This window comes from Podarcis pityusensis, assembly GCF_964106645.2.
Source record: "Podarcis pityusensis genome assembly, chromosome: 17".
Lineage (NCBI taxonomy): Eukaryota > Metazoa > Chordata > Lepidosauria > Squamata > Lacertidae > Podarcis > Podarcis pityusensis.
Window position 1 is genome coordinate 38746466 of NC_138042.1, and position 24464 is coordinate 38770929.

At 46.4% G+C, this 24464-nt stretch overlaps 1 protein-coding gene and 1 long non-coding RNA gene across 3 annotated transcripts in view; one reads left to right on the forward strand and one right to left on the reverse strand.

The window, feature by feature from the left end:
- The window catches only part of LOC308466476, a 137904-nt gene that overhangs the window by 59429 nt on the left and 54011 nt on the right, over window positions 1-24464 (reverse strand). The gene's annotated exons all lie outside the window — the stretch shown is intronic.
- COPS7A (COP9 signalosome subunit 7A) lies at window positions 699-11017 on the forward strand. Of its 2 annotated transcripts, none has more exons than XM_080987238.1 (8): window positions 699-826; window positions 2282-2492; window positions 4379-4454; window positions 5755-5843; window positions 5938-6140; window positions 8176-8281; window positions 9676-9827; window positions 10401-11017. In XM_080987238.1, exons 2-8 carry the CDS (start codon window positions 2331-2333, stop codon window positions 10438-10440), a joined length of 828 nt encoding a protein of 275 aa, XP_080843364.1. In that variant the 5' UTR covers window positions 699-826; window positions 2282-2330; the 3' UTR covers window positions 10441-11017. The 2 variants fall into 2 exon arrangements, with proteins under 2 accessions (XP_080843364.1, XP_080843365.1); XM_080987239.1 differs by lacking the exon at window positions 699-826 and adding an exon at window positions 878-1043.

Here is a 24464-nt window from a genome sequence, read left to right on the forward strand (position 1 = left end):
GCCAGTGGGAAAGAGATTAGGTTTTGTGAGGGAAACGGGGAGTACTTTGCTCATGCTCAGAGGTACTCTGCCTCGTTTATTTATTTTTAATAAAATATTTCCTGTCGCTGAAAGGAAATCCTGTACTCTTGATCAGGGCGAAGCCGACCTGTACATAGAGCCAGCCTTAAAACTGCCAAAACGTGGAGCAAAGGCGCGGGCATGTTTTCTCACTCCGCGTTTTGATCTGTATTTTATTTTTATTTTTTAGGAGGGAGGCTTATTTGGCCGGGATTTTGGTGTGTGGCTGGCGATTGGCCACCGAGCTATATTATTCTCCTATCTGCCCCCAATGTAAAGTGCTTAGAAAGTTGAGGTAATCTACCATCTTAACTTTCGTTTATTTTTACAAGCGCGGGCTTGTGAATGACTTCCGCGGTTTTAACCGTTTCAGCTTTTCGCAAACCGCTTTTGAGGTGTGTGTGTTTTTGCGATTTATTACATTTTATGAAGGAAATAGACTAATATGATCTTGGCTGGACAGGACTTTCCCTCAGGCAAACGGCCCTTATTCAAGCGGGAGGGAAAATCTACCGGCGATTTCCCGCCCAAACGAAAGCAAACATAGACGCACGGCCGAAGCCACTTTATAGAGGCGACCTCGCCGCTCGGAAAGCGACTCCGCCGTGGAGGGAAAAGAGAGGCGTGGCCAAGCGAAGAGCCGCCCAATGAGGCGGCGGCGCGAGGAGGCGTGGCCTGGAGGGCAGCTGTGACGCCGCCAACCCGGAAGTGGTCTGTCTCTTGGCAGAGAGGGTCTCCCCAGCAGCGGGGAAGGGAAAGTCCTCAGGTAGGGAGCGGCCTGGCAAGCGGTTGTCTCCTCTGCCTGGGGGTGGGGTGGGGTGGAGGAGACCTGAGAGAGGGAGGTGGGTCTGGGCCCCCCACTGCTAGGGCCGGCCCACCCAGGAAGCAAGAGGAGAGGGGATCTCAGGCAGCAAGATCCACAGGGGCAGCAGATCCGGATCTTGACCTTTATTTATTCAGGGCCGACCCACACACAAGGCAAGGTGAGGCGAGCGCCTCAGGCGACAGGATCCACAGGGGCAGCAGACCCCGGTATCATTCTTTTCCCCACCCCCACCTTGTCCTTAATGTAATAATAATAATAATAATAATAATAATAATAATAATAATAAATGTAGTCTTCCCTCACCCCTTTTTCCTTATTGGGGAAATGGAGCACCATTTTTGGGGTCCACCTCAAGCACCAAAATGTATTGGACTGGCCCTAGACCGCTCACCTGAAAACATAGCTGTCAACGTTTCCCTTTTTTTAAAGGGAAAGTCCCTTATTCCGAATAGTAAGAAAAGGGAAAAGTTGACAGCTATGCCTGAAAAGCAGGTGGTGGACCTCCCTTTCTACCACCTGTTCCATCCCTCAGGTTCTTTGCGCTGATCCTGCTGGTGCCCTCATGCCTCGCCCTCCATTCCCCACTCTCTCCTTCCCCCATCATCACCACCTACCTTTCCTTTCCCTGGAACAGGCCCTGCATACCCAAAGGGATCTGCCCGTGTGCTCTTTGTTACCTTACACACAGCCCTGAGTTGGCAGGGTGTAGCCGCCTTTGTAGACGGCAGCATAGCCCTAACCGTGTCTACTCAGAAGTAAGCCCGAGTGAATTCAGCGGGCCTTGCTCCCTAGTAAGTGGGACATGGGTGGGATCGGGTTAGGAATGCAGCTTTCTTTGGCTACCTGGATTGTTAAGGAGTTAACCAAAAAAATTCTACCGTCCACCTTCTGTTTATATGAGCTTGACTTATTATTTACTAGATTTTTTAAAGGTGGGTTGTAAAATTGGTTCTTACATTAGAATTTACAGTTTGTGGAGAATATTCTCTGGATAATTTTCAAGCAGAGAATATATTCTCTCACCTCACTTCACTGGTCTTGGTACAATTCTGTGTTCCTATTCTGTGTAAATGTACAGTGGTAACTTGGTTTACAACCAGAATCCGTTCCAGAGGTCCGTTTGTAAACCAAAACAGGTCGTAACCCATGGCATGCTTTCGCCAATGGGGCCTCCAAAATTTTTTTGTTCATAACCCCCCAAAAACGGGTTGTAATCCAAAAAAGTTGCAAACCGGGACACGCACTTCTGGGTTTGACATGTTTGTAATCCAAAATGTATGCAAACCAGACTGTTTGCAAACCAAGGTACCACTGTACATGTTTAACGTGGATTTTTTGTTCTGGGGAAAGAATGGGAGGGAAAGCTTCAGCTGTCAAACTTGCTCCTTCCTTTAGCTTGTGGAGGCTGCGGTCTGGCCCTGAAGCAGGCTGACTTGGTGGCATCATGGCAGCCGAGGTGAAGGTGACGGGGCAGAACCAGGAGCAGTTCCTGCTGCTGGCGAAATCTGCCCGTGGAGCTGCCCTGGCCAGCCTCATTCATCAAGTGCTCGAAGCCCCTGGCATTTACGTCTTTGGGGAACTGCTGGACATGCCCAACGTTCGCGAGGTGAGCTCTGAGATGTGGGAGACGAAGGTCTAGGGAACCTTATAGTGCTCTAAGCAGGTAGATGAAGGAATCCACTCCCTTCCCCCCAAATTGAAGTAAACCTTCATACCTCTATTTAGGTAGGCAAGGCAGCCTCTCTCAGCCCTGACATAGCACTATCTATCTATCTACCTATCTATTTTTATATATACCTCTACAAAAGTATATATTTCCCCTACAAAGCAGGATTTCAGTGTTTCACACCACCTGACAACTTTATTTCTGCGTTCGGTTTAAATGAGCAGCTTCAGCAGGTTTCTCGCTGACTATCTGCTACAAACTGGCGTGTAGTAATGAATGGGGCCTTTCCCCATAACGATGGAAGAAAACATGCTATGTGTAGGCGCTTTTCATACGGCATTTGTGGAGCCCTGGGGTTCCTGAAAGCCACCTGGGATTCTGGAATGAGGTCATCAGTAATGGCACACAAGCTTCCCTGTAGAGCTGCTGATTTTCCCTCGCGATGGGTGGCGTTAAGGGAGGGCTAGTGTGTCTTCCCTGGCATGCTATTAGTTTGCAAGAATTATGGTGAGGACTAGCTAGTGCACTACATGGTGCATCCTCTGCAGTGCTTAGAAGGTCCATAACTGGTATTTAGGGGTCATTTGCCAGAGAAGTCAATATGGAAGCCATTGCCAGTATACCATTTTCCTAAGCTGTCATACAGTGTTCCTTTAAATACTTTTCAATGACAGCAGCACAGAATCCTAATACATAGTAAGAAAAGCTTGCTGTAGTGGCAGGGAGGAAAAATAGGTATTCTGCTCTTCACCCTCTCAACCTTCTTGAAAATCTGGCTAGATTATAAATTTATCCCATTTTCCTGTGCAGTAGGCTAGGCTGAGTGACAGTCATCCAGTAAGCTTTGTGGCTGAGCAGGGATTGCATTTTCTCAGCTACAAAAAGTTGCAATTTGAGCACCTCTAAAATACAGCCAGCCAAGATGAGAAACACGGGTGGCGCTGTGGGTTAAACCACAGAGCCCAGGGCTTGCGATCAGAAGGTCGGCGGTTCGAATCCCCACGACGAGGTGAGCTCCCATTGCTCAGTCCCTGCTCCTGCCCACCTAGCAGTTCAAAAGCACGTCAAAATGCAAGTAGATAAATAGGTACCGCTCCGGCGGGAAGGTAAACGGTGTTTCCGTGCGCTGCTCTGGTTCGCCAGAAGCGCCTTAGTCCTGCTGGCCACATGAGCCGGAAGCTGTACGCCGGCTTCCTCGGCCAATAAAGCGAGATGAGCGCCGCAACCCCAGAGTCAGTCACGACTGGACCTAATGGTCAGGGGTCCCTTTACCTTTAAGATGAGGAAAGTTGTGAGGAGTGTGTGCAACAAACACACGCTGACATGGTTCTCATTGAGGTGGTAGACCTTTGAATGGATTATTCTGGGCCGCATTGGAGACATATGTCAATAAATGATAGAAAACTGGCATTTCTAAGAGAAGACCACGCTAGAACTCTTCTGCCTAGCATCTAGTTCTCTGCATACAGGGATTGTAAAATTATTATATGGAGGGACACTACATCTTGTGAGCCCCCACCTTTGTCTAGAGTGGTACAGCCCATACGGAGGTTTCCCATATTCCTGAGAACTTGGCCTAAGTTGCTCTCCAGCTGGGGTGGAAGTTCATGAGACAGGCCCACAATATTCACTGCTCACAACCTTTGTGAGCAAGAATCCTTTGTAACAAAAAGAGCAAGGGCAAAATTCGGTTTCATTAGCAATGAAACTTGTGCTCCCTTTGAGACAGATTGGAAAGGATGTTGTAAGCAAATAGAATGTTTGTCATTTCTCATATGTTTCTACTGGTGTTTCTCCTCCCCCCCCCCCTTCCCACTTTCCTTCAGCTAGCTGACAGTGAGTTCTCCGCTGTATTCCGCCTGCTCACAGTCTTTGCGTATGGGACATACTCAGATTACTTAGGTATGTTTTCTCTTGTTCTTGGGAAACAGGAACTGTCATTTGTGATTGTGAGGGAAGGTATAGAAAACCAAGAGCAGAGCCAATGTAATTAAGGGATCTGGAGAAATAAAATAAAAACCTTTATCCTAAATCAGGGTGTACAAGCTCAGGGCCAATCCTGCCTAGGATCAAGAATTGCAGAAGGATATGGGTGACATTTCAATAGATCAGAAAGGAGATGAGGATACAAAATGGGGCCATTGGATATTGAAGTATTGTGGAGGTTGTCCAATAGCTTGTGATCTCGCTAATCTGCTCTGTCGTCTCTATTTTTGTATCCTCCCCTTCTTTGTTGCAACTCCTTTTTCTACTGCCTCTGGCCAAGTACAGTGGGCTTGTGCTGCAAATAAGCAAAATGGCTCTCAGTTCTTGGACAGGCTCTGGAGTGGTAGCAATAACAGCAAATATTGTTTGAATGGGGTGGTTAGATGCAGGTGACACTGTGGTCTAAACTCCTGAGCCTCTTGGGCTTGCCGGTCAGAATGTCAGCAGTTTGAATCTCTGTGATGAAGTGAGTTCCTGTTGCTCTGTCCCAGCTCATGCCATCCTAGCAGTTTGAAAGCACACCAGTGCAAGTAGATAAATAGGTACCACTGCAGTGGGAAGGTAAACAGTGTTTCTGTGCGCTCTGGCTTCCGTCACAGTGTTCCGTTGTGCCAGAAGCAGTTTAGTCATGCTGGCCATATGATCCAAAAAGCTGCCTGTGGAAAAACGCCAGCTCCTTCGGACTGAAAGCGAGATGAGTGCTGCACCCCATAGTCCCATTTGACTGGACTTCACCGTCCAAGGGTCCTTTATCTTTACTGGTAGCGATAACATCAAACATTATTTGAATGGGGTGGGTAGATGTTACGAAACGCAGAAGGTGCATTTATTTAGATTTGCTGGCTTGCTCTGGATTTGTTACTTTCAGGGTCTATATCCCAAAAAGTGTGTGTGTGTGTGTGTGTGTGTGTGTGTGTGTGTGCGTGTGTGTGTGTGTGTGTAGGATTACTGGATGGTTGGGGGGGAAATCACTGTGTATTTATGTGTTCTGCTTATGTAAATGTTTGTCCATTGCTCGCTTTCAGAACCCACCTTAGCGGTTTGAGAGCAGGGCCTCTGAGACTGACCCAAAAATAAAGTATTGGTCAGTAGAAATTTAGAAAAAAGATGGAGCATGAAAAGAGACTGTTGAACCTAATCCAAAGCTGGCAACGAAGATTTGAGGGAATTGAACCTGCTGTGATAATAGCTATTCTTTCTTGTCTCCCGAGAGCAGCCGAAGCCGGGAATCTGCCTCCGTTAACAGAGGCTCAGAAGAACAAATTGCGCCATCTGTCTGTTGTCACGTTGGCTTCCAAGCTCAAGGTAATCTATGTGCCTCTTGTTCTCTTGCCTGTCCTCCTCATTCTTTGGGGGGATTGCGCCTCACGCCAGCTTGTGTCCCCACCACCGCCCACAGTGCATTCCGTACGCAGTGCTGCTGGAGCAGCTCCAGCTGAAGAATGTGCGTCAGCTGGAGGACTTGGTGATTGAGGCCGTGTACGCAGATGTACTGCGGGGGAGCCTGGACCAACGCAACCAGCGATTAGAGGTCGATTACAGCATTGGGAGGGACATCCGCAGGGAGGAACTCAGCGCCATCACTCGCACCCTTCAGGAATGGTAAGGAAGACTCTGTGAACTTGCATGGGCCAAACACAGACCAGTGGGGCATGCCGTAGCTGAGTTCTTCTGACAGAAGGAGCTAGACGTAATCCTGATTGCAGGGCGGAATCTAACAATAGCAACTCTTTCTTCCAGAGCCAGTGTAGTGTAGTGGTTAAGAGCAGTGGACTTGCAATCTGGGGAACCGGGTTCGCGTCACCGCTCCTCCACATGCAGCTGCTGGGTGACCTTGGGCCAGTCACACTTCTCTGAAGTCTCTCAGCCCCACTCACCTCACAGAGTGTTTGTTGTGGGGGAGGAAGGGAAAGGAAAATGTTAGCTGCTTTGAGACTCCTTAAGGGGAGTGAAAGGCGGGATATCAAATACAAACTCTTCTTCTTCTTCTTCTTCTTCTTCTTCTTCCTCCTCCTTGGCGCCACACTGTTGGGTGCTCCACAGTGTCCACCATGTGTTTCTTTTGCTAACCGTTTTGTGTTATGATGTGAGAATGGCTAAGTGGCTTCATACACCAAACTTTTTAATTCCTGAACATCTCCCTTTGTTAGTTCCCCACAAAAAGTTACAACAATGCATTTAAAGCAGTATGTTCTCTTTACTTCAAGGATCAGAAATAGGTATGACCAAAAAAAACACACAAAAAAACAACACGGAAAGCTGGGACGATTCCCAGGTTACAAAACAAAAAACAAAAGCTTGTTGGCACCGCTTGTTAGCAGGTGGAAGAAGGGCCAGCCCTCAGATACCAGGGACCCAGGCTTACCTTTTGCTGATGCTGTATTCCAGCAGCTTAGATTGGGGCAAGGATGGGGCTGCCCTTAACTACAGCCCATGTACTTAATGCCATGCTGAAGAATCAGAAAAACACCCCAGATTGCCACTTATCAAAACTGTGTTATGGTATGGGTCATCAGGTACCTTGCACCCTACTTTGGTTCCGCAGATCCTCAGCTCCTCCACAAGCTGATATTAAAACTTTTGAGATTGGGCTTTAACCAAAACACCTATTGATAATTATTTTAAAATCTCCCCCCCCCCCCAAGCTGGTACTGAAAATATGAGTGTAATAGAACCTCTTACTTGGCTGCTGTTGTTTTCATCAGCCTCAGATGAGCTTCCGTGGCATTTTGCTTTCCCTTCTGCACCATACGAGCTGCCACAATCAATGGAAGATAAGAACCACTGGGTCACATTTGCACCGTGAATTTGTATTTGTGGCGCTTCTCAGTTGGAAGGCCTTCCACTTTACATGCTATGCTGTTCTTTACTTGAGCAAATTTCTTTGTGCTGTTGTGGCCCCCTTACAGCTCCATTTCATTTCAGGAAAGCCAAGTTTCAGGTGTTTATGTGACCCACAGGGGTTCCTTCTGTACCTTGGCAGCCTCTAGAACCTGAGCAAAAACTATTTCAGACTTGGCAGTGAGCCGCTGCAGGGATGTTTCAATATCGGACAAGCCCATTGGCATATCTGAATTCTAGGTTTATTGCTTAAGTTTCCGTTTTAATTGTGGGATTTGTATCTTATGAACCTTTTGTTCTCTGGAAGGTTGCACAGTAAAAGCTTACACTATAGCAGTAAGGGCTAACAACTTTGTATGTGTGCTTGTAGTTTATTTTAAATTAAAAGCTGAGATACTTCGGAAGCTGAATTTCGGTGGTTGCACCCTGAGCTTTTTCAGTGGGATTGTGGCATAAATAACCCTGGCCCTAGCCGTTGCAAAACCTAATCGTGGCATTTTTATTTTGTTTTTTTACAATGTTTATTTTTTGGCCATAAAAAATGTTACTTGACGAAACCTTTAAAAAGCAAATGGTGGCATTTTTATGTATGTATTGCAGCCCTGTATGATAAATCCCATGTTCTTCTGCCATCTTTCCCACTTCTTTGCTTCCTATAATTCTACAGAATTGTATTTTGATGCCTGTGTTCCTCCTTCTTCTCTAAGCCTTTGTGCTTCTCTCATCAGGTGTTCACCTGCTGGCTGCTTTGTAGGCCTCTGTCCTGCCTTGTTCACCTTTTGCCTGCCTCTTACAGGTGCCAGGGCTGCGAGGTCGTCCTTTCGAGCATCGAAGAGCAAGTGAGCCGGGCTAATCAGCACAAAGAGCAGCAGCTGGGTCTCAAGCAGCAGATTGAGAGCGAGGTGAGTGAGCAGGACTGAGGTATCTAATGTGGTGGTGAAGCATAGGGTTATATGCTGCATTTATACTCCTGGAACACTGAGCGACTACGGTACACTCTCCCCCAAGTGAATTAAACTCAGAGATGCAGTTCTCTCTTCTTCTTCTGTGGCAATCACTTGTAGCCGAGTAAGATTGTCTTCCATAAACATGGTTTCAAAAATGAATCCATAAGTGACTGTGGTGGCCAATTCTGGATCCACACATCCTTCCACAGTGGGGACATATGTTTCTGGGCAGGAGTTGATTGTGGCGAGGGTTTTGCCAAGCATGCCTTCCTCTTAGCGTGTTTCTCTCTTTCGTCCTGAGTTTGAGCGTCTTCAAAGCCCATGACACCTTTGGTAAAGGCTGTTCTCCAACTGGAGCGCTCACAGGCCAGTGTTTCCCAGTTGTCGGTGTTTATACTACATTTTTTTAGACTTGCCTTGAGGGATTCTTTGAGCCTCTTTTGTTGACCACCAGCAATACACTTTCCATTTTTAAGTTGGGAATAGAGTAGTTGCTTTGGAAGACGATAATCGGGCACCCCACAACATGACTACAGTGGTACCTCAGTTTACATAGGCTTCAGGTTACATATACTTCAGGTTACTGACTCCGCTAACCCAGAAATAGTACCTTGGGTTAAGAAATTTGCTTCAGGATGAGAACAGAAATCGCTCAGCGGCAGCAGCGGGAGGCCCCATTAGCTAAAGTGGTGCTTCAGGTTAAGAACAGTTTCAGGTTAAGAACGGACCTCCAGAATGAATTAAGTACGTAACCAGAGGTACCACTGTAGTCCCATGAAGTTGATGTTGAAGAATCATCATTTCGACCCTGGTGATCTTTGGTTCTTCCAGTACACTGGCATTAGTTCACCTGCCATAAAGTGTATGTAGAGCAGGGATGGGGGACTTTCTTGGCTTGGCAGGCCATATCCTTATCATTCCCACTCCTGTGGGCCAACTTTGACAACCTAATCATCAGTAGCTGACATCATTATGACATCAGATGACGCACAAATATGCAGCCTCAATTTAAGTGGAAAGTCCCTGCAGCAAACTGTGCAGGACACCAGAGAACTCTATAGCAACATTTGCAGAGACAGATCCCTCCTAAATCAGAAATCGTACACCTTGGATGGGCTGTTGAGAGAAGATAACATCCCTCAGTTAAGTCTGGTGAGGCATTGCCTAGCTACCTTCTCCTTGAGCTGCCAGGAGAGAACTTTCCTGTATTCTTGGTGCATACATAGGGGTTTTTTTGCCTCCAGGATAATGAACTATGCTGTTGTTTGTTTGCTTTCAATTGGGCACTTTAATTTTGTTCTCCTTGTTTCTCTTCCCTCCCCACTCCCCCTGCCCTCTTGCCCCAGCAGGTAGCAAATCTGAAGAAGACAATTAAAGTGACGACAGCCGCCGCCGCCGCAGCGACATCCCAGGATCCTGAGCAGCATCTCTCTGAGCTCCGGGAACCGGCTCCGGGTACCAACCAGCGCCAGGCCAGCAAAAAGGCTTCCAAAGGCAAAGGGTGAGGTGGAATCCTGTTCAAGGCTGGCCATCTTCTCTCTGCACATGGGCTAGGAAAGCAGAGAGACACCCACACCCCTTGTGTTTTGCCTACAGTTCAACTCCCTTACCTTGGGGCTCGGTGATTATTAACCACGTAAAAGGTAAAGGGACCCTGACCATTAGGTCCAGTCGTGACCGACTCTGGGGTTGCGGCGCTCATCTCGCTTTATTGGCCGAAGGAGCCGGCGCACAGCTTCCGGGTCATGTGGCCAGCAGGACTAAGCCGCTTCTGGCGAACCAGAGCAGCGCACGGAAACGCCGTTTACCTTCCCGCCTGAGCAGTACCTATTTATCTACTTGCACTTTTACGTGCTTTCAAACTGCTAGGTTGGCAGGAGCTGGGACTGAACAACGGGAGCTCACCCTGTCGCGGAGATTCGAACTGCCGACCTTCTGATCAGCAAGTCCTAGGCTCTGTGGTTTAACCCACAGTGCCACCCGCGTCCCATTAACCACGTAGTGTCTATAAAATCCCTAATTTAGGCAAAAATTCCTGCTGGCGCTCATTCTAACACCTTTTCCTTCTCTGCAGGCTCAGAGGCAGTGCAAAGATCTGGTCCAAGTCGAACTAGCAGGACCTTTGGCTGGGGAGGACGGCAGATGTCCCACGTGTGATGCTTTCTTCTCCAACCTGGATGTCTTTCTGTGCAATCCCTTCCCCCTTTCCCAGTCTCTCTTTCTCTCTCCCCCCCTTGCATGTAGTTTGTTCTTTCTGTTTTGCTCCTCCCCTGATACTTTCATCCATTCTCGCCTTCTGCTGCTCTCTCCTAATCCTTCCCACTTATTTTCTGCCTGCGACGACTTCTTCTTTTGCTTTCCCTCTTCTCTGTCTCTCCCCGTCCCCATCCTCGTGTGGGGTGCATTTTAAAGAGCCATAAAGTGACCTCTGTTTCAGTTATCTTTGCACCCAACAGAATATGGTGGAAGCCTGGGTGGAAGTGAATCTGGCAGCTGTTAGCCACTTTAGTTCTGCGAGCAGATCCTGGGACATTTGCTCTGGGACGCAGCTTGACATCTCAATCATTTGCTTTCCTGGGATCAGGGGTGGGGAGGGGGCGTGTGTGAGTGTGTCGGATGGGTTGTTTTGGGGAAAAAATAGTATAAATATATAAAGTGATTTAAAGAAATAAATCTATGGACATATCTACAGGAGCTGTCTTCACTTTGGTTTCATTTCATTACTGCACTGGAGACCCTTCTCTTTTTGGGGAAACAGGATGGGAGGTGATGTGTGTGGAGCTAAGAATTCCCTTTGGCATGGGATAGAATTATTTCGTGTCCTGCTTGAAATGAGAGATTGGGGCCACCGGAGAGAGAAGCCTTGCCCTTTGCACTTTATTGCATTGGTGACCAACTAGTGGGATTATTATTATTATTTATTGGACTTATATACCGCCCTATACCCAGGGGTCTCAGGGCAGTTCACAGAATAAAATCAAGATATAAAACCACAAAATACGTAATAGAAATGAAAACAACAACCCAGTAGCCCTACCACCACCACACAAAAAAACACAAAGGGCATATGATGTAAATTTTATCAACCAAAGGCCTGGTTTAAAAGGAACATTTTTGCCTGCCTGTGTCAGAAGTAGCATAGGCAGCAAAAATCTGCAGCCTTCCTGGAGAGACCACACTGTATAGGCACCCTCTAATATCTGAAAAAATGAACGAGCTGTGTGTGGGGTTTTTTAAATGAGCTTGGGTTTCTGACCAATTTGAGCCTTAAAAAATGAAGTCAACGCCTCCCTCAGTGGTCTGGCAAAATGTGCAATTTCAGTATACGTGCCATGTTTGGCCCAGATGCTCTCATAGTGTGGAACCTGTTGTGGTTTCTTGCAATCCATTTCTAGCAGAGACCAATATATATGCACATCTTAAAATCAAGGGGCGGGATAGATCTACACCCACCACTGAAAATGGATAGCCACAGAGGAAACTTGGTGCTTTTTCATTCATAATTTGATGAAAATCAATTTAAAAAAAAAAACTTTTTTAAAAATAGAATTCTTACTTAGCCATTAAAAGGTAGTTAAAAGTTCTAGACTTCCGCTTCTGCAGAAAATCCTCTCGGCATGCAGAAACACATAGTCCTTTTGGATATATCTCCAGTTGATAGCTGCTGGTCATTGAAAATGTGGAGAGTGTGTTTGATGCACCTTTCGTTGAGCTATGCAGCGATGAATCTGTTTTGGAAGAGCGTTTTCTGGAAGAAGGTAATTAGCAGAAACATATCTTTATACTTTTAAATAAATGGGTCCAGGTTGAGGAACATCTGGCCCAGGGGTGAAATACAGTCTACCACCCTACTCTTAATCTCATTTTCAGGCCTCTTCTAAGGCTTTGCCACACTCTGCTTTGTACCTCCCTCGACTGTTTTTGCCTAACTGGAATATGTCCTTGAACTCTGATACGGCTTCTTGCTTGGCCAATTGGGAGCCGTACGCCAGCAGTGGGAGTGGCAGAATAGTTGGTGTGGCCACCACACACTTTCACACATAATTGCACCCACGCAGGTGGAGTGATTCCTCCTTGCTCACCAAGTGATTGATCTGGTGATGCAAGAGGGGTGATTTGCATTCCTGAAGTTTAAACCTCTCCACCCACCCTAGTACAGTCGTACCTTGGTTCTCAAACAGAATGCGTCCCGGGAGTCCAACTCCTGAAACAGTCTGAAAATCAAGGCGTGGCTTTCGATTGGCTGCAAGAGCATCCTGCAGCTAATCAGAAGCTGCGCCGGACGTTCGGCTTCCAAAAATGGTTGAAAAACCAGAACACTCACTTCCGGGTTTCAATCGCTCGGGAGCCAATTTGTTCAGGAGCCAAGGCATTTGAGATCCAAGTTACGGCAGTGCTGTGTTCCTTCCCCTGTTCCTTCCCCTGTTGCTGCCAAAATGGAAGGGGCCAGTAAAAAATTGCTCAAGAGGGGTGCAAATCAGGTCCCCAGGCACCCCTTCCATGGGTTAACTACCCATGGTCTAGGCACTGGGTCCCAAACTAATCATGGCTTTAAATATGAGCTGTTGATTTGAATTTGGAAACAAACCACACGTACAACACTTTTGACATTGGTGTGGGTAGGTTGGGGCAAAGATAATAATAATTAGTTATAAACTGTCTTGGTTAAAAACATAAGAGAGGTGCCCCCATGCTTTCTTGGGAGAAGTAAAAGAAAGTAGAATGGGAATTAGTGACGCAAAAGGAAGGTCATGGCTGATAATGGGTAGGTAGAAGGAAGTCACAGGCATTTCAAGAAGATAATACGCAAACTCCCAAGTCCCATCTGGATTTGAGAGGGCGGGGAAACCGCTCTGCGCATCTGTATCCATCTGGGCACCTGTTCATCAAAATTGGGTACTGGTGATTCAAAGCGGCCTCAATGGTTGGTTCCATTTATGTCGCGCTTCCATTCCGGCCCCTGGGAACCAATAGTGTGTCTTGAGTCTGTTGACCCTCAAATTTCAAGTCCTTCACTAGACCTGCAGCAGAGTAAGATTATTCCCTCAGCCAAAACAGCTTTCATATGTCCTTCCATCAGGACCTTTGGTGCCTCCAAAGCTGTTTTCTGAAACTTCCCCACTCCTTTTACTGTGTCTTGCTGCATACCACTAGGAAACCAGGAAGAGCCATGTACATTGACGACACTGTGCAAATAAAATAAAATTACTGATAATACGTATGCTCTATAGGAACCAACTCCTAGGGGCTGAGGTCCCTTTGGCACTCCCAATAAAATGTTTGAGGGGGCTGACCCCTTCAAAGTTGAGGGGAATTCCTATTCAAATAGTGTTTGGGTGCTGTGTCACATGACTGATTATGTGAGGTGGGGCTCACCTGCCCCCGCCGCAATATTTTATTCAAGTTTGTATCCCTGGTATAAGGTAAAGGGACCCCTGACCATTAGGTCCAGTCGCAGACGATTCTGGGGTTGCGGCGCTCATCTCGGTTTATTGGCTGAGGGAGCCGGCGTACAGCTTCCGGGTCAAGTGGCCAGCAAGACTAAGCCGGTTCTGGCGAACCAGAGCAGCGCACAGAAATGCTGTTTACCTTCCTGCCAGAGTGGTACCTATTTATCTACTAGCACTTTTTACGTGCTTTTGAACTGCTAGGTTGGCAGGAGCAGGGACAGAGCAATGGGAGCTCACCCCGTCGCAGGGATTCGAACCACCGACCTTCTGATCTGCAAGCTCTAGACTCTGTGGTTTAGACCACGGTGCCACCTGCATTCCTTATCCCTGGTATAGGTAAAGGTAAAAAGTAAAGGACCCCTGGATGATTAAGTCCAGTCAAAGGCGACTATGGGTTTGCGGCACTCATCTCGCTTTCAGGCCAAGGGAGTCGGTGTTTGTCCACAGACAGCTTTCCGGATCATGAGGCCAGCATGACGAAACCACTTCTGGTGCAACGGAACACCGTGATGGAAAACAAAGCGCATGGAAACGCTGTTTACCTTCCCGCCACAGTGGTACCTATTTATCTACTTGCGCCGGCGTGCTTCCGAACTGCTAGGTTGGCAGGAGCTGGGACAGAGCAACGGGAGCTTACCCTGTTGCGGGGATTCGAACTGCCGACCTTCCAATCAGCAAGCCCAAGAGGTTCAGGGCTTTAGACCACAGGCCTCCCGCCCCCGGTATACTTTTTTTTTAGCTGCAGCAAGCAACCCTTGAACATCTGTATTGCAGTTGTGAAGCAGGGGAAATTTAGGGCTTTTCAATCAGTCGATCTCTTTGTTACAATCAGTGACCAAAAAGAAACTTTGTTGCAGATATATAAAATAACACCTGACAAAACAAAATAGAAACCCACAGCAATAAAATTACTAATAGCTGGATCATACTATAAAACGCCAGGCATGAAAAGCAAAATTATATGTTTGTGAAAATTAATCCCTGCATACTGCAGCACAATATTTAGCCACCCTGGAAGAGATGGGTGTGTTCTGATCTGAAAGGAGTGGAAAAAAGCATTAAATCTATCCAGTCATCCTGGGAATTTCTGCAAAAAGGGTTCAATAAAAATCTTACGTGTACTGCAATAAAAAGAGCAAGACCTAAGAACAGGAGTTATTGAAGCCATGCAGTTTTTGTAGCTTTTCTACATCCACAATCCTCATTCAAATACATCCCCCCCCCCTTTTCAAGAGGACTATGGATCTGTGCATAACTCTCCAGCCCCTCCCCTCAGGATGGTGGGCAAAGGGGAGAGGGGAGGAGGCAAAAAGGGACACATGAAATAGGTGCTAATGGCAACCTAATCTCACATAATCCCTGAGCACCTGCCAAAAGTCTGTGCCAACTCCCTGCCTTTGAAAAGCAAAGCCAGCATGAAAATTGGGAGGAAGGGTGATCCCTGCGGCTAAGGAATGCAGAGAGCCTGCAGGATGGAGACCCGGGTGGCCTTATTCAGATTCACAAAGGGAAAGGATTGAAGTCACTTCATACCCACTCTAAACCTTTTGATCTAAGAACCCCAACAAATGTGGGGAGGGAAAGATCTGAAGGTATCAGACATGGAAATAAGCCATTACTCGGGTGTCATGTTTAACCCAGACATTACCTTTCACAAACTCTTGGAGAGGAAAAAGAGACTTGGAAGGTCTCCTAGTTGCCCATGCTCTAGTTAAGGAGTGTCTCCACCCCCATCCTTCAGCCCGGACACTGAGGTCCAGCTCTGAGGGCCTTCTGGCAGTTGCCTCACTGCGAGATGTAAAGTTACAGGGAACCAGGCAGAGGGCCTTCTCGGTAGTGGTGCCCGCCCTGTGGAATGCCCTCCCATCAGATGTCAAGGAAATAAACAGCGATCCGACTTTTAGAAGACCTCTGAAGGCAGCCCAGTTTAGGGAAGTTTTTAATGTTTGATGTTTTATTGTATTTTTAATATTCTGTTGGGAGCTGCCCAGAGTGGCTGGGGAAACACAACCAGACAAGTGGGGTAAAAATAACAAATTATTTTCACTTTTTGAAATATGGCAACCTTACTTTAGGATTAAGATTTGCCACCTCATACAACAGAGATTTAACTGGGGAAGAAGAGGGCTAACATGTGAAGAAGGCCCAGAACTGTTAACGCATGTCTGTGCGCATGCACATACAAGTTCCTTTTCTGGGACTTGCAACTGAACATGGCAGAGGGGGCCCAGCCAGAAGCAAATACGTCATCTCGGTTTTACTGCAAGATTGCAATTACCAGGCATTTGGTTCCTTGGTTCCTTGCATGCTGTCTCCCTCTCTCTCTCTCTCTCTCTCTCTCTCTCTCTCTCTCTCTCTCTCTTTCATTCTCTGCCTTTTACCCAAACTCCAGGGATCTTATCTTCCTTCTCAGCCTACCCATGATTTTGCATTTTATAGACAGGGAGGACAGGGAGATTAATTAATTAGTTAACATTTGTAAATCACTTGGAAGATGGAAAGAGCACGATAAGTGCTGAACATTATTACTGTAGTGGCTGATGTTAATGTTACATTTCCTTTAATTCTGGCTCCTTTTTCTGCCTGCTGCCAAAGGTGTTGTGTGCACTCTTGGGATACTTTCACTGCAGCTTTCCTTTCCTCATCCTGCCCTGATTTTAGCTTGCAACTATATGACTTGATTACCACCCATGAATTTTACCTGCACCTCCTTGTCCCAATGTCCTGTTGTTGTTCGCATCTGTCTCAAGAGACGATGGAGTGTGCCTCCGGGGATGAAGTCAAACTGCTGCGTTGTTGTTGTTGTTTAGTCGTTTAGTCGTGTCCGACTCTTCGTGACCCCCTGGACCAGAGCATGCCAGGCACTCCTGTCTTCCACTGCCTCCCACAGTTTGGTCAGACTCATGTTTGTAGCTTTGAGAACACTGTCCAACCATCTCATCCTCTGTCATCCCCTTCTCCTTGTGCCCTCCATCTTTCCCAACATCAGGGTCTTTTCCAGGGAGTCTTCTCTTCTCATGAGGTGGCCAAAGTCTTGGAGCCTCAGCTTCACAATCTGTCCTTCCAGTGGGCACTCAGGGCTGATTTCCTTCAGAATGGAGAGGTTTGATCTTCTTGCAGTCCATGGGACTCTCCAGAGTCTCCTCCAGCACCATAATTCAAAAGCATCAATTCTTCGGCGATCAGCCTTCTTGATGGTCCAGCTCTCACTTCCATACATCACTACTGGGAAAACCATAGCTTTAACTATATGGACCTTTGTTGGCAAGGTGATGTCTCTGCTTTTTAAGATGCTGTCTAGGTTTGTCATTGCTTTTCTCCCAAGAAGCAGGCGTCTTTTAATTTCGTGGCTGCTGTCACCATCTGCAGTGATCATGGAGCCCAAAAAAGTAAAATCTCTCACTGCCTCCATTTCTTCCCCTTCTATTTGCCAGGAGGTGATGGGCCCAGTGGCCATGATCTTTGTTTTTTTGATGTTGAGCTTCAGACCATATTTTGCACTCTCCTCTTTCACCCTCATTAAAAGGTACTTTAATTCCTCCTCACTTTCCGCCATCAAGGTTGTGTCATCTGCATATCTGAGGTTGTTGATATTTCTTCTGGCAATCTTAATTCCGGCTTGGGATTCATCCAGCCCAGCCTTTCGCATGATGAATTCTGCATATAAGTTAAATAAGCAGGGAGACAATATACAGCCTTGTCGTACTCCTTTCCCAATTTTGAACCAATCCGTTGTTCCATATCCAGTTCTAACGGTAGCTTCTTGTCCCACATAGAGATTTCTCAGGAGACAGATGAGGTGATCAGGCACCGAAGTGACCTCTCCGGGGTGCAAGCCTAGGCAGTGTGGATGGAGTTCCTGGGCTGCCCAGATGACAAGACCCCCTTCTCGGACTCACTGATGGGGTCCAAAGGAAAGCAGAGCAATACGCTTGGCACCAACTTGGCTGCAGGAGTTGCCGGAAGGAGGCGTACAAGGAGTCATCCATCCATCTTAGGAACTCCACTCCAGATTTGTGTAGGGTTTACTGCTTAGTCTTTTCCAGAAGATATCCCACAAGGTAGTGGAGGTTTAGGATCAGAGTTTTCATTATTCTAAATGGGCTACCTTCCCAGGTTGATGAGCCCCATCTGCCCCTCACTTCTACAACATGTGTAGAAACTGTTGAGATGCGTCCAAGGAAACGGGGGCAATTTGCAGGCCCCCAGCTGGCTCCAGCCCACCGGCCAGTACCCAGGTGATCTCCGGTCTTTGTCACAGCATGAAACAGTGACCCACAGCTTCAGAGCTCTTCAGAAGCTGGAGCATGCTCTAATCAGCAGAGTAAATAACTCTTTGCAAAGAAGGGCAGATAGAGGCATATGTAAAGCATATTTACAAGCAATTTATTCAGGACAAAGGAAAAACATGAATTCTCCCTTTCATGTCCAAGCAAGCAGCATAAGCAAAAGCTATACACAAAACGGAAGTTCCCAGCAAGCCGTGCTGGACTGTAAACAGGCATGTGACACACAACAATCATGCCTGCTCCTTGTAAGGTGGAACGGAATATCCTAACAGAAACTGCCTTCTTGACCGTTGGTCTCATCTGCTCAATCCACTAGAGCCTGTCTTCACATGCAGGGGAGGTCCCTAACTCACTGAGGGTTTGAGATCCATCAGCTACCCTCACCTGGTTTAACCAGCCAGTCAAAGCCATTTCCCGGGGTGTGGCTGCTGTTGCATGCTGATGGCTTCTAGGAGCCACAGGTGAGAGCTGAGTGCAGGGTGGGGACCAAAGGTGGGCAAACTACCCCAAAAGGAGCACGATGTGTCCCCCACAAGAGATACTACCTCTCCCCTAACACCCCATACACCCCTCCACTGTAGGGTTGCCATACGTCCGGAATTTCCTGGACATATCCAGAATACTGTATTCGCCAGCAGTGTCTGGGTGGAAATCGCCCAAATGTCCGGGAAAATCAGGACATATGGCAGCCCATGTTGGCAGTGTTGATCAACAACCTTTCTGCCCGAATTTTCACTGTTTGAAATATGGCAGCCCTACTCCACCATCCAGGCCTCCGAGTTTTGTTGGAGTTATGCTATGTTGGAGTTTACTAATACCTTTCTAGACCACCTCAATTAGAACAACAACAACTCCTCTCAGGAGAAATGCATAATTATTCATTAACATCATTCTGAAAGTCCCCAGTTGGGAGATATTCCCATGCAAATTGTACGAAGAACAACCAGCAAATCCGAACCCAGCTGTGATTCATGTGTAGCAAAAGCTCTCCTGAGCACAGGCGTCATGCTTTGCAAATTGGGAAAGGGAAAGAAAGAGAACAACAAGGCTGACTATTTTTGCATGATTTAGGTTGCAAACTCCACAGAGGAGTATTTGTTCCTATTTATTAGCTATGGGGATGGAGGAAAGGAGCCAATCACAGGGCACAGCACCAACACCACCTTTGGCTTTTAGACATCTTGCTCAGCCTCCCCCCACCCCGGCCCTGTGGCTTTGGACATTCCAGCAGGCATTGCCCTCAGTTGCTTTCTAAATTTCTGCACTCCAAATCCACCATCCCCTAAACGTCCTATCTTCACTTTCTTTTATGCCACCATTTTTTTGGTCACAGGTTTTTCCTGTTTGGATCAGAGCTGAGCAGCAAGTTGAATCACCGGCTCATAACTGCATGGAACTACTCAAGCCATAGTCACATTGTGTGTCTTCAGTTGTGTGAATTGGCCTACATGATTGCAGTTTCCCCTTCCCCTCCCCAAGGAGCCCTGATGCTCTGGAAGACATCTGGCAAGGGGATGAGGAACCAAGGAAACAGCCTTGTACGAAGCCAGGCCATTGGTCACTGTAGTTTAGTATTTACACAAACAGTTGTTGTTCCTGGTGCTACTTGGAAAGGCAGAGACATTTGTTCATGGAACATGTGCTCTGAATTGGGGCTCTGGCCTTCTCCCCTTATTTTGACAGAGCCTCTGGAGAATGAAGAAAACCATGTAAAATTACCTGAATTAACTCACATAATAATTCCCATAAGGTTTTGGGAGTGGGTGTGCTTCCTAATATTATTGATGGCTGGCAGAAGTGTGTGGGCTTCATACTCTGAGGCTCAATTCTAGCTTTACTAGGCGGTCTTAGGTATTAACCCCCCCCCCCCAATATGCAACATGAGGATAAGAATATTGGCCCCCCCTTACAAGGCTCTTTGTAAGGTTTGTTGAGAGTTTGCATGTGGAGAGCTTTGAACCTGCAAAAACTTGTTCGAATGTGGGACAAATTCTCTTGAAAGGTAAAAGGTAAAGGTAAACACTCAGGTGAAATCACTCAGGTAGCACTGTGGGGTGAAACTTTCCTCTTCCTCCCTCCCTTGTGAAGGTCTTTTTTGGAGGGGGGGGAGCTCTGCATCATCACCACATGCCTCCTGGTTCCTGCTGCAATAAGAGAGACCCACTTCCTCCAAAAAAGAACATTGGGAACCATTATGCAAGCACTGTGAAATTCCAGTCTGTCTCTGCAGGGGATGGGAAAAGCAGCTGCAGGAGGTGAATTAAGGTGTGAAGGGAGGGGGAGGGAGAACCAGCCCATAAGTTTGAAAAAATGGCATTTCCCCCTTAAAATGACCTCCTTAAGATGCTGAAAGAAGAAGAACAAGGAGACAATTACAGAGATAGAATTGGAGTAACTTTGACTGATGTCTGTCAACGCCTTGATTAGGCTTCTCAAAAGTGAATTTTATGGCATATTTTAGGCTTCTCAAACCACAGAAGTGATTTATGTCTTGCAGCAAACGTTCAGGTTTCTGCAGGAAAAGGCAAGGAGGACCTATGCACATTCAAGCAGGAGGCTCAGAATGTTCCTCCTAGGCTGACATCTCCCGGCTGGGTGAGGTCAAGCAACATTTTGGCCACATCCAGTCCATATAATTCCACTTTGAGCAGTCATGACTCCCCCCCCCCACCCCCCAAGAATGCTGGGAGTTGTAGTTAGGGGTTCACCAGGAGGGAGGATTGTTTGTTAAACCGCTCTAGGAACTGTAGCTGGGGGAGAGGAATGGGGGGGAGGGTCTCCTCCCAACTCTCTCTTTTTTTTATAAGATATTTATTAAAGTTTCAAAAATAAAAAAGTTACAATAATAATAATAAGAACAATAAAAAAAGAAAAAGAATAAAAAAGAAAGAAGAGAATACAAAATGCAAAAAAGTAAAAACAATTAAAAACAAATCAATCTTTCCATATTTTGTCTTTCATTCACTTGTTTCCCTGACCTCCTCACACCTCCCCTTTTTTGTATTCCAGTTCAGTAAGTTAAATTCAGCAAATCCTTTCCCTCTTTGTTTTTATCTTAGATCTTTATCTTAATATATAATAACTGTATATTCTCATCTGTTAGCAGTCCATTTTTACATACTCCTTGTAGCATTGCTACTAAAAACCCCTTAGCTTCATTCCAACATCATTCTAACATTCATTAATTTTACAGTATTTCTGTAGATAGTCTTTAAATTTCTTCCAATCTCCTCCCAACTCTCAGCACTCCGAACAAACTGGGGCTCCCAGGATTCTCTATGGGAAACCATGACTGTTTAAAATGGTCTCATAGTGCTTTAAATGTATGGTGTGAATGTGGATACTATTTTCTGCCATGAACATGCACTGCTGAAGCCCCTAAGCAGACAATGACTGCGATGCCCCTGGTCCCTTCTCACCCTTACTCTGCCCTCCCCATACATGGTTGTTCCATCTAGAAGGTGGAAACTGTTGTGGGATCAGTGTAAGGCTCATTGGCCTTGCTGGTCATCAGCAGAGGCATGTAAACCCTCCAGCGTTTTACACATGGAAACATGGGCAGTCAAGTTCATTCATTTCATTTCATTTTTTAAGTGACTTTTTTCTTCCAAGGATCTCAGGGTGGTTCTCCTCCTCCCCATTCCATCCTCACAACAAATCTGCGAGGTAGGTTAGGCTAAGAGAGGGTAGCTGGCCCAAGTGAACTTCATGGCCCAGTGGAAATTCAAACCCTGCTCTCCCATGTGATTTGCTTTTAGTTATTTAAAAACTGTTTATTGGCTGTCTGATGGGGAAATAGTTCCATACTCTAACCCCGTGGTTCCCAACGTGGGGCACACGCCCCACAGGGGGGCAATTTGATTTTTAAGGGGGGCAATTCGAGAATGATGGAAGTGAAAGCTGGACCATCAAGAAGGCTGATCGCCGAAGAATTGATGCTTTTGAATTATGGTGCTGGAGGAGACTCTTGAGAGTCCCATGGGCTGCAAGAAGATCAAACGTATCCATTCTTAAGGAAATCATCCCTGAGTGCTCACTGGAAGGACAGATCCTGGAGCTGAGGCTCCAATACTTTGGCCCCTCATGAGAAGAGAAGACTCCCTGGAAAAGACCCTGATTTTGGGAAAGATGGAGGGCACAAGGAGAAGGGGACGACAGAGGACAAGATGGTTGGACAGTGTTCTCGAAGCTACAAACATGAGTCTGACCAAACTGTGGGAGGCAGTGGAAGACAGGAGTGCCTGGCGTGCTCTGGTCCAGAGGTCACGAAGAGTCGGACACGACTAAATGACTAAACAACAACAACAATTTAAAAACTGTTTATTGGCTGTCTGATGGGGAAATAGTTGCATACTCTAACCCCGTGGTTCCCAACATGCCCCACAGGGGGGCAATTTGATTTTTAAGGGGGGCAATTCAAGAATGAGTTATTAACAGTGAATGGGCTTTTAGGCTTCCTCCACATGAAAAGGAATTCACTTTTTGAATAATAAGAATTATATGCCATGGGGGGGGAGGGCACCAGGATTTTAGAGATGCTTAGGTGGGGCATGGCCAAAAAAAGGTTGGGAACCCCCCCTCTAACCATTACACCACACTGGCATAATGGTTCACCCATCCCTGCTCTCACATGAAGGGTCACTCCCTCTGCCATCGCACATTGCTGAAGGTTCTTTCATGCCTCCGATGTGCCACGTTCAGTTATCCTGAGATAGCTGGTCCTCCACCAGCTTCCAAAACCACCTTAAGAATTTTTAATAGAAAGTTTAATCTCAACAATAATCTCATCTTACATGTCATAGAACAGCTGCAGCTGAAAATACAGCCAGGAACACATATATCTCAAAAGGCAGTTAGGGGAAGATAGAAAGGAAGCCATTTCAGTGGCATATGCCAGCCTATGTCAACCCGGGGCTTTGCAACTGTTTGGAACTACACTTCCCACTGGGTCTGAAGCTTTTAATGTTTTATTGTATTTTTACATATGTTGAAAGCCACCCAGAGTGGCTGAGGTAACCCAGTCAGATGGGCGGGATTTAAGTATAATAATAATAATAATAATAATAATAATTATTATTATTATTATTATTGAATAGGACATCCCTATTTTCTTGAGCTTGTTTGGAGGTTCTAGCAGGGGAGCACAGCTATTGTATACCCTTGACAGAAGAACGGTACACTCCTTCTATCTGGGATGGTCGTCCTCTTCCACCGAGCGCACAACTTTGGGAGGGACGCACATGGAGCGGTGAGGGAGGAAGGGGACACCCGCCTAGCCAGCCAGATCAGCTGAATCCACCCTGGCGATCAATGGGGTGACAGATGTCACAGCCAGATCGCCCTGGACATTCCTATTTTCATTGGAGAAATGTTGGAGGGTATGGGACTCATAGGTGGAAGCACTATAGGTTAATTCACTTTTAGATACTTAAAAATTGTTGGGTGGCTGTCTGTACCACAACATCCACCTCAGCAAACCACTTAAAATAGCAATGGCTGCTGGGCTGACCACAAAATAGGCTAGTGAACCAATCCAAAATTGTTCAGAGAAGAAGTTCAGAGAGAGTGCCACACACACATAATCATTTCTGAGCTCAGAACCAGCAGTACAATACGTTCAGAACTGAGGAAAGTTTTGGACCTTTAAGGGCTCAGAGGATGAAATGCCACCTTCTTGCTGCTCAGATTGTCTGCCCTACTTGCTCAGAAGCTTTTATGCGCAAGAGTTGGCAGCCTGCTCCTGTTTAACATTTCACAGGTCTCTGGTTGTCTTTCACCACAACCCCCTCAGCAGCATTCAGAGCCTGCGTGCGCATGACAGTGGTAGACTGCGAGAACAGGGTCAACAACATGCGGCTCCATAGGAGCGACAGAAGACCAGGACCTTTTCTCTTGTCAGACATTCCCCAGCAAGCTGAAGTCTAGCATTTAATAAGGCACATTGAAAGCAGGCCTTATTATCCACACCACAAAGGATTGCATTATGTACTTAACATTTTAATAGGTGCCAATAAGATGTCTTCTCATATGGATCCTTATCCTAGAGATTTTATAATCTAAAATTCAGCACCAGGGTACCAAAGGGAAAGAAGATGGGGAGAGGATAGTAAGAGAAATTCATCACGTGTACAGGAGCTGCTGTGGTTGGTGTTGTCGTAAGAGGTTCAGGGTCAGAGAGGGAAATAAAGGAAAATGACCCTACCAATATCAAAAGTATAGAATTCTGCCTTAAAAAACTGTGCCCTGGAGAATGCATCAATTGAGAATGTATCATTTTTGCAATCTCACATATCATTTTGATCTGAATGTATCCTTGCTGTGTCTTTTTCATTGACTTAAAGAATGTATCTGAATGTATCCTTACTGAAATGTAATTTTCCATGAATGTATCCTTACTGA